The sequence below is a fragment of the Coregonus lavaretus genome (assembly GCF_964263955.1).
Source record: "Coregonus lavaretus genome assembly, contig: HAP1_SCAFFOLD_897, whole genome shotgun sequence".
NCBI lineage: Eukaryota > Metazoa > Chordata > Actinopteri > Salmoniformes > Salmonidae > Coregonus > Coregonus lavaretus.
The window spans coordinates 54491-65017 of NW_028158096.1; the positions used below are offsets into that span (position 1 = coordinate 54491).

The 10527-nt window shown below is 43.0% G+C and overlaps 1 protein-coding gene across 1 annotated transcript; it reads right to left on the reverse strand.

Moving 5' to 3' along the window:
- Positions 1–887: 887 nt before the first annotated feature.
- On the reverse strand, positions 888–9806 carry LOC311124442 (tetraspanin-7-like; the record flags this gene model as incomplete). Its single annotated transcript, XM_084198590.1, has 8 exons — positions 888–1847; positions 1958–2038; positions 2256–2339; positions 2443–2598; positions 2681–2776; positions 2931–3005; positions 3286–3474; positions 9726–9806. The coding sequence occupies 7 exons, from the start codon at positions 9804–9806 to the stop codon at positions 1970–1972; spliced, it is 750 nt and encodes a 249-aa protein (XP_084054716.1). The 3' UTR covers positions 888–1847; positions 1958–1969.
- Positions 9807–10527: the final 721 nt, after the last annotated feature.

The following is a 10527-nucleotide window of genomic DNA, read 5'->3' on the forward strand; positions in this document are numbered from 1 at the left end:
GCAAATTTTTGCCATATTAGCATAGACGTGACATCAGTCAAAACACCTCAAAACAAGACATGGTATCAAGAACAAGATCAAACGAGCCACTTACGATTCACGACATGGCAGTTTCTTGTCATTGTTGCTAGCTATCTGGCCATCCAGAACCATAACAACACACAGCCTTCTGCCCCTTTGAAGCACACACATTGTTTTCATGACGTTGTCAGCTAACCCGTCTATAGCACAGATGTCACAGCTGCCTCCGTCATGACTTTGAGACATGGACATACATACACAACACCATAAGAGGCACCAGTCTGAGCGTTGCATCATATCGTTGACCTGAGCCTTACATCTATATGAGCATTGACTGCATCTCAAATTACACCCTATTCCCTGTTGTACACTGATGTCGGGATGTCAGCCACTGTCATAGACAACTCTGCCTACTTGTAACCACCTCAACTCTTTCTCACTCACTCACACACAAACATGCACAATCGTAAGTGTGCACACAGAAAGGCAGACATACAAAAAATGAAATGTCAACAATATATAAATAAAGCAAAAAGTAAACATCGGCCTATACTTCTCAACATGTGGCACAAAAACACATAACATCAATAAAATCAATAAATAATACTATTTATCAGAATCAGACAAAACTCAACACTCACAAATATTACAACATACAAATCAATCCAAACAGCACAGTGTTCCGAACCAAAGTCGACACACACACATCATGATGTGTTATTATAATACATTATAAATTATCTAGGAGCTCGTCAGACAGAGGAGGCTGGTGGGAGGAGCTATAGGAATGGAATAAATGGAACTGTATCAAACATATGAAAACCACGTTTGACTCCATTCCAGCCATTACAATGAGCCCATCCTCCTTTAGCCCCTCCCACCAGCCTCCTCTGTCTTCAGAGAGTAAGCCACATCTACACATCCACAGACCAAATTAATTGCACAGTTCATTGTTGTCTAATGTCATAGATATGGACACAATAGTCTGAGATATCATCCATGTAGCAGCGAAAAAGCAAAGATGCAAATGAAAGGCTAAAGTTAGCACTACATGCTCTCTCAACGTTATATCAACATATCTTCTCTAAATGTCTGAAGTTTAGGTATTTACGGTGGTGATCAGGAACATCATAAAAATACAGTGTATGTCGGCTATTGTATATATTTTTATGTGGGTTAATAATGTAATGTCTATACAAATATGTGCATTGCTTTAGAGATGCTAGGGCCTATATGGAGCATGCCAGACCACAAGGGGGGGCTGTGAAAGGACAGGGAGACACGGGGGTCAAAGACCGCTAAGGAGCAGGATGAAGTTGTCCCTTAGCACTAATGCAGGATCAGATATTCATTCATTACCCTAATGGTTAAAGTTAGCATCAAGGGTGGGGTGAGCTGATCCTAGATCTGTGCCTCAGGGCAACTTCTCCACAGTGTCAGAGACTGCTAAGCTCATATGGAGTAGGAGGATGTTGCCCCTAGATGCTGGTCCAAGGTCAATCTTGTGATGGGGAGGGTAAGCTGATCCTAGATCAGTGCTTACTTGCAACTTTTACCAGCAGAGTCATTCATTAGAGGAGTTTAAAGTACTGAGAGAAAGCTTTCATGGCACAGTAGCATTAAGGAATGGTGCTTCTTTACAATAAGTTACAATAACGAGAGAGAGCGAGAGAGAGAGAGAGAGAGAGAGAGAGAGAGAGAGAGAGAGAGAGAGAGAGAGAGAGAGAGAGAGAGAGAGAGAGATTTAGTGATGCAGTGTGCTAGTGTTGTGGGGATCTTCTGTCCCAGTCTACCAAGATGCTGTTCGCCCTCTCATCTTCATCTCCCTGAAAACAAACAACCACACAGGCTCTTAGATGTGTTTATAGTGTGTGTGTATAGTGTGTGCGTGTGTGTGTGTGTGCGTGTGTGTTTGAGTGAGAGAATAGTCACTAACCTGCTCTTCCAGCTACACCATCTCATACTGATTAGCTGTAATGATCCTGGACAGACAGCATGCCAGCAACATGCCAATCAACTGAGAAGGAGAGAGAGAGATTACTTTAGATCAGTGTTTTCCAACTCCAGTCCTTGAGTACCCCCAGCAGTACATATTTGTATTGTCCGGGGCTACAATAAAAATGTGTACTGTTGGGTGTACTGGAGGATTGGAGTTGGGAAACACAGCTTTAGATTATAGTAGACCTTAAAAACAGCACTCATATCAACACACAAGTACATTCTCTCTATGTCACCTGTGAGAAGGCTATGCCAAATGTCACTCCTGCAATGATGGCCATGTTGGTCTCGAGGAAGGAGGTGACCAGTTCGTAACAGCCCTGAAACACAGGGGACGGGTTAGTGTGTAACACAGTGGATGGGTTACAGACACGCATACACACACACATGCACACACACACACACACACACACACACACACACCTGCTGGTTGATCTTGGTGTGGTTTATAGTGGTGTTGCGGAGGTCCTGTGGGCTGCAGTCAGAGGAGTTGGAGCAGCAGCTCAGGGGAAAGCCGTTGGCAGGGTAGTACACACTGCCCAACCAGCTGGTGTAGTTGTACACCCCACAGCAATGCAGCTGGAGAGAAACACACAGACAGAAATGTGATTGAATTGTGTATTGTTGTTATAATAGTCGTTTTGTTGTTGTTGTGACTCACGCTGCTTTGGACGTTGTCCACAACCAGGCTCTTCTCATCCTCAGCATCATAGTTCAACACCGCGTCAGTATACGTCCTCAGGAAGGTGCCCTTTATCTGTGGATACACACACACGCAAACACACTCGCACAAACACGCACATACACACACACACACACACAAGTGATGTGACGTATTTCTATTGGCAGGTAAGCGGCTGAGATGGGGCCAGATGAATTGTGGGTAATGTATTCCAAATAGAGAAACTGACCTCATGACGAAAAACAAAGCCAGAGATCCCAGCCACCAACTCAGCTAGGAACACCAGGGACAAGAACATTGCATACTGTAGAGAGAGAACGAGAAAGAGAGAGATGGGTAGAGAGAGGGGGGGAGAAAGAAGTGGGAAAACAAATATTTAAAAAATAAGCTACACACACAGAGGTTGGGTGTGGTGGGGGCAGGCTAGTGAGTGAAGTACTGTATGTGTTATGTAGATCATTATCACTGTGCTTCTCTAACTGCTCGGGGTTAATCAGCATCAAAACAATGCTTCACAACCCCAGCTGCAGATTCACAGCTCCAGTGTGTGTGTCTGTCTGCACGCTCCTCTCCCTCTCACTCACTAGTTTGAGCATCCATGGGCTTCCCCTGCAGGTGGCGAAGCATCCGAACAGGCCGAAGACGATGATGACAGTCCCAGTGCCGATGAGGACATATGGAGCATTGGTGGTGTTCTCAGCTATCAGAGAGATATATGGGCCCAGCATAAACTTCCCCCATACTCCCACTGCCAAGAGGATCGCTCCTGTGATCTGAAGAAGACAAGGAAAGAGAGAAAGAGAGTGGGAAAGGAGATGAGTGACAGGGGAGAGGACAGAGAGAGGGTAGGTAGTAGAGGGGAAATATATGGGTGAGAGGGCAGATGGAGGAGACAGAGGAGAGTGGAGAGAAGATGCCAGACAGATGTTGTTATCCAGAGGTACACTATTCAGACAGCAGAGTGCAGTGTTGCTTCTGTTGGTGCTACTGATCGTGCTGAGACCAAAGACTAGAGAACTAGAGAACACCCCCACGTGGCTCAACAATGCATAGCCACCCACCATCTGCCTCTCTACAGTATGGGACAATGAAGTTGGCCCTGGACACAGATCTCAGGTCAGTTTTGAGTGTAATTGATAGCAGGTTTAAATGTAGTTATAAACTGGCTGGTCTGAGCCCTGAATGCTGATTGGCTTACAGCCGTTGTATATCAGACAGTATACCACGGGTATGACAAAACATTTATTTTTACAGCTCTAATTACGTTGGTTTATACATTTTATAATAGCAATAAGGCACTTCAGGGGTTTGTGGTATATGGCGAATATACGACAGCTAAGGGTTGCGTTGTGCATAAGAACAGCTCTTAGCCATGGTATATTGGCCATATACCACACCCCCTCGGGCCTTATTGCTTAATTATACCATGCATTGTTGAATACTCCTTTCTGATTGACTTGAAGTGCATTCTTACATGGTAGAATTCAATGGCTATAGTTAATTTGTACATGTTTTGTTTGCGCTGCTTTTGAAAGCAAATGTCAAATTGAAAACAGTATTGGCATTGTTGAATTCGATTTTCATAATAGCAAGCTAGGACTGATGGTTTGGTTAGTTAAACTAGCAAGTATTTTTGTTTGGTTACCATGGCAACTACTGTAGCTATCTAGTAAACTTGCTAGCTACTTCAGTGGATGTTGAACACATTTCTACCGGCAAATGAACACATTTCTACTGGCAAATGTGTTAAATTATAGCCATGGTATAAAAGGGATAATCAAGTCGGAGCACTATGCGTTCTCTGGAAAAGAATGCAACTCAGTGGAAGGTCAGTTCCACTCCGCTAACGCGTCGTAGAACACACCTTCCACGTCGTTCATTATTTTCCATAGAACGCATAGCCCCTCATTGATTATCCCTTACATATGTGATAACTAGATCAACCTTTCAGCTTGTCCTCTCTGACCAAGGAGCAAACAGCAGTTGTTTCTAGGTGTCATAACAGAGAGGGGAGTGCAGAGAAAGAGAGGGAGAGAGAGACATAGAGAGGGAAGGAATGAATGGGGGAGAGTTTAAAGGCGAAGGGATATGTTGATAGTTTTTCTGTGGAACACACATACACACACACAAACACAAAAAAAGAGGGAGCGAATCAAAAGGACCCTTTGATCCAGAGCGAGCCGCTTCCTCCTGTTGCGCTGCTCTAAGCATTTCTAATGAAGGCCACTCATAAAGGAGTGTGTTGTGTGAGCCAGCTAAACGCCCCTGTGTCCCAGCTGGGGGGCCACTGCTTTTTGGGACGGGGTACAGAAGGGGTGCCGATCTGTTAAAGACACCCCACTAGCGAAGCCTGTTGCCAACTCATCATCAGCCCCCTACCCCCCCTCCATGAGGTCCCTCTCTCCTGCCGGCTGCCATATTGCCACATAGCAGGCCTGCACACACACATCCACATAAGCAGAACCACACAGGCACATAAACAATGTGACATATAGTTTTACTGGCAGGTGTACAGGGCCAATTGTGGTCTAAATGTATTATCATTACCTGAATAAGGTGCAGTGCTGGACAAACGTCTGCACGTCATAGGCCTAGTCATCAAGGCCTTGATTAGTTGCATCAGGTTTGTTAGTGCTGGGCTGGGACAAACATGTGCACCCGTTTGGGATGGAAGAACACTAGGAGAGGAGTCAAGGACAGGGACCGTTCGGCTGGCAGGGCCAGAGTTAGACTGTCTCCATGGTAACAGACATCTATCTCTGAGGTGCTGCAGTATCCAAGCAGAACTCAGCCAAAACATACAGAAAAGCTCCCTCTCCTCCTCTCTTTGTCATTCTAACCTTGTATGAACAGCAGGTGGCAAACCCCCTCCCTCTCCATAAGTCTAAATGCACTACCTGCCCTCGAAACCTGGACTGTTCTTCACAAATTAAAAGACTGAGGCACTACAAACCACGAAATTATACAACTTTACTTTTTAACAAAGCACCACCACAGACCTAAATCAATAACATTTCTCTATATTATCTCTGAATATGTTTATTTCTCAACCATTCGTAAGTAATGACGCCAACACAGTCCAGAGGGCTCGGTTTAGTAATGAGTGGAAACACAAACACTGCATTAATGATTCAAGCTCAGATCCCTCTCTGTACTGTATAGCTGGTATTACATAATGTACACAGTATAATGGCAATGCTCCTACATTCATCACTGTTGGACATCTTGCGGTTTCAATGTGCGTAGAGAACTTAGCAGACAATCAATTAGGCTTCACCTCGTGGCCTGTGTGTGGGCTTTTACTTAATGACCATTCAGGATAGACTGAACTATCTGGCATCATTATAAGAACACTGCCTTGATAATGGTTTATTCGACTGTTCTATTATCGCTGATATTTACATTTACATCTTAGTAATTTAGCAGACACTCTTATCCAGAGTGACTTACAGTTAGTGCCCAATGCCATTTTTTCATACTGGTCCCCTGTGGGAATCGAACCCACAACCCTGGCGTATATTCACCTTATATCTTATTTAACAAGAATCGCTTGCTTGTTTCTATAAACAAAAAACAGGTAGGCTAACTATCATGTAAATACCATTTTTCGCAAGGCATTCAAGAACATTTTTGTTTTTTTCAGAAGTTTTTGGAACTTTGTGATAAATTATAATATCTTAATCATGAGTTATAAGTGGGGGCACACGCACGCACACACACACTACGTATAGCCTACCAAGACAACTGCACAAACCGATTGCCCACACTAATAGTCACATGTTCATGTCAGCTGTTCTGCTGTGACGTGACAACAGGGGGTCGTATGTATGCCCTTGTCCAATGGCCCTGAGAGGTGAGTTCTGCATGTTAAGGAGTGTGTTTGCAGAAGTACTTTTAAATGGTGTTTTTAATTGTTGCCATTATGTTATGTTTTCTTTGTCGTTGCATCAATATACTTGTCCCTCTACTGATTGATCAATGTCTATCAATCTATCTATCTTGTCTTTGTATTATAAACATCCTTCCATCTATTGCATTGATAGTCAGGCCAGAAGATAGACTAGACAGTGTGTTTGTCTGCATGCAATATAGCTGATGTCATATGTTGAAAACAGAACCCAGGCTAGGGCTGGAGGAGGGTTGGAGGAAGTGATGATGTTGTTGTTGTGATGCAATCGACCAATGTAGAGGTTGCCCTTAGTCCTAGATCTAGGATCAAATTACACTAACAATCTGAACCATTAGGGCCATGAAGAAAACATTGGCAACATCTAACTAATAAATTCCAATGCAATCTGAGAGATTACTCAGAAACCAGCAGCCATGACAACCCGGACGACCCCTTTCCCCCCAGTCACCAAAAGGGAAAACATGGCCCACTGGGTTTGACTACGTTCCATTTATTCCATTCCAGCCATTACAATGAGCCCGTCCTCATATAGCTCCTCCCACCAGTCTCCTCTGTGGGGTCTATTTTTAACAGGAACATTAATACATGCCAGTGTCTGACATACCTCAAGTCTGCCACCTGCACTACTGGAGACCGCACTGTGTGAACTAGAGTCTGAAGCACTCGCCGGAAGACATTAGCTATCATGACAAGCTGACGACAGTGAAACTCAGGAACATTTTTAAATTTCCGTCATTTAGCATACGCTCTTATCCAGAGCGACTTACAAATTGGTGCATTCAACTTATGATAGCCAGTGGGACAACCACTTTTTTTTTTTTTTTTTTATTAATTTTTTTTATGGGGGGAGGGTAGAAGGATTACTTTTATACTATTCCAGGTATTCCTTAAAGAGGTAGGGTTTCAAGTGTCTCCGGAAGGTGGTCAGTGACTCCGCTGTCCTGGCGGAGCTTGTTCCACCATTGGGGTGCCAGAGCAGCGAATAGCTTTGACTGGGCTGAGTGGGAACTGTGCTTCCGTAGAGGTAGGGGGGCTAGCAGGCCAGAGGTGGATGAACGTAGTGCCCTCGTTTGGGTGTAGGGTCTGATCAGGAACCAAACTATCTGAAGAATTCCAAACCAACACCAACACCCACCCCTCTGACCTCAGCCCATCCCAACTTTCTCCCCTGAAGTTGTAGAAGGAGCATCCCTCCATCCTTGTCTAACAAAGATATCTCTCAGGATAAGAGCTGCAAATACACACTGTGAGTTTGTTTACTTTTAGTTTGACTGTAGAGGGATTGCTTATGTGTTACCCAGTTACCCCTCCAACTTCATGCCCATCTGTAGGCTACTGTTTCTCATGTAGCCTAATAGACAGATGAGTTGGCTCAATAAATACATGCTATGGTATGACAATGATAGTCTCAGGAGACATATGACAAAATTATAAGAGTGAGTCAGTCAAGACCATAGAATTTTGAAATTAGAATACTAGAATGGAGATTAACCTTCTTATAATGTGATAAAGGTCAGACATTTTGGTCAGGGAGTTGGTCAACCATGGTTTGCCAGTGCTGTGATAAGAATGATAATGATAATGAATTTGAATAATAAAACTGCACTGTATGTTTGTTAGCTAGCTAGCCAGCCAGTTTAGTGGAATGATTCCACTCATTTTTCATATTAACTGCCAATACGCCAACATGCCATAAAAACAATGCAGTCAATCCACAGCCATACACTGACTGAAATCCATTGATGATAGGACTTAGACAAGTTGTAAATGCAACAGGTACTGATATTGTATCATATAATAACACTCCCAGCTTTGCAAGAAAACAAAACAATTTAGACATTTATGGTCTGTTTAGTTTACATATAATTTAAAGGCTATTTATACAGATTTTCTTTTTTATAAAACCAGTATAAACTGTATTTATTATTATATGACAATATTTTGCAGTGACAGTATTTCTATTACACAATTTCTGATATATCACATGCATTACTTTTATTTTCCTGCATAAGTAAAAGCATTACCTCAACTCTGGACCTCGATGCCAGTTCCACTGCATTTTTTAATTGTTCCCCTCTAATCAGGGATAATCAGGGAATGATTTAGACCTGGGACACTAGGTGGGTGCAATTAATTATCAGGTAGAACAGAAAACAACCAGCCTCCGGACCTCGTAGGGTAAGAGTTGAATACCCCTGACCTATGCCTATACTGCCATTCATTCCGATTAGACTGGTTTGGATTTATCCCTGACCAAAATGGCTGCCATTATCATACCATTCTGAATCTTTGAGGGTTTATGACATAGCCCCTCTATTAATTTAGTAGGACCTCTATGGTCAAAACAAACAACTTAACAGGATGCAGACAAATCATTTCAAATGTGCTGTAGGCTATGTTTACAAAACACAAAGTCAGGTGCACATCCATGTCGGGGCTATATAGTGCCACATATACAGTATGGTTAGTCTAAATCAATGACAAAACATTGTATGCCGGTATAATAACCAATGACTATGCATACTGTAGCCTTTGCATTGACGGGAGGACTTCCATGCTGCTACGCACCAAATGATGGACCAGACAGAAACCGTTACAAGAGTGGCTGCTGATTTGCCTGCATCAACAGCCTCGACTGATAACCTCTGCCTGTCTCTGTCACTACAGAGATGCTGCTGCGCTCTATATTCTACGCATATGCCATGCATATGTATTGCGGTCATACTGGCAACTTCGAAATACAGAGCAAATACAGAGCTGGAGTCGGTGACAACGTGCGCAATAAACTGAGGATGTCGCATTTCTCCAAGCGTGTGGTTGTAAACATTGCCCCGATAAGAAGTCATCATCATAAAGGCACAGCTGAACCACATTTATAACATTAAATGTACGGTAGCAAGAAGTCCTATAAAGACAAAAGCCAACCCTCGAATTAACTAAATTCACCATCCATATAGAAAAATCACGGTAGGCTACCCCTTTCGTCATAGAGGGCACGTTGGCATGCACTTATTTTCTATACGAGTACGCCTCATATGTCTGCATCTACGACGACAACTATCTCCCCAAGGCTTATAATGGGGCATGAATAAACCGAGGGTAACGTTAACTTACCCAAAATACGAAGGAGTAAACGATGAGGAGGGTTTTGAGAAAGGTTATTACTGGTTTGGTCTCCATTCTGCCCAATGCCATACCACAGTAAACTGAAAAGGAGGTTTCTGAAAACGTTGTGCTACCGCCACTCTCCGCTGGAGGACATTCACAGCGCAGCCGCCAAATTGCCCCCCTAACCACTGATACAGGGTCAGATATTCTTTCTCCGTAATATTAAGTAATATTCGTTTTAACAAGGGTTATCTGTTTCTAGATCTGATCTGTGTTTAGGAGCAAATACTCAGAGAAACTAACACAGCTCGATTACACCCTCCGCTGTGCGTTTCCAAGGGCAGTATTAGCAGTCAGGGGTGCGTTCAGTACGATAGAACGGTGTTCAACGTTTAATAAAATAATTGCATACAAGTAGTTTTACTATGACTTATGCAGTGCATGGCTGGACTAATCAAGTGTCAGGCCCTTGGAAATAACATTTTAAAGGCCCCCCTATTGGTGTCAGAGAGAACATTTTAAAGCTAATTTAATGCAATTCTAAACATTTTGCCTTGGGGCAGAGAGAACACTTAGCATTTTCAGGCTTAAATTACCGTGCTTTAAAATTAAAAACACATTTTTCGGGGAATAAAAGAAGAATTTAGTTGAAAAAAATAGATAATTGATAGAGTACTGTGGATACCAATATCCCTGTGAGCCCCCCAGGCCCATGTTGGGCATCTAAAGGGTTAAGAACACAAATTGTGGATGAATAATTACATTTACATTTACATTTTAGTCATTTAGCAGATGCTCTTATCCAGAG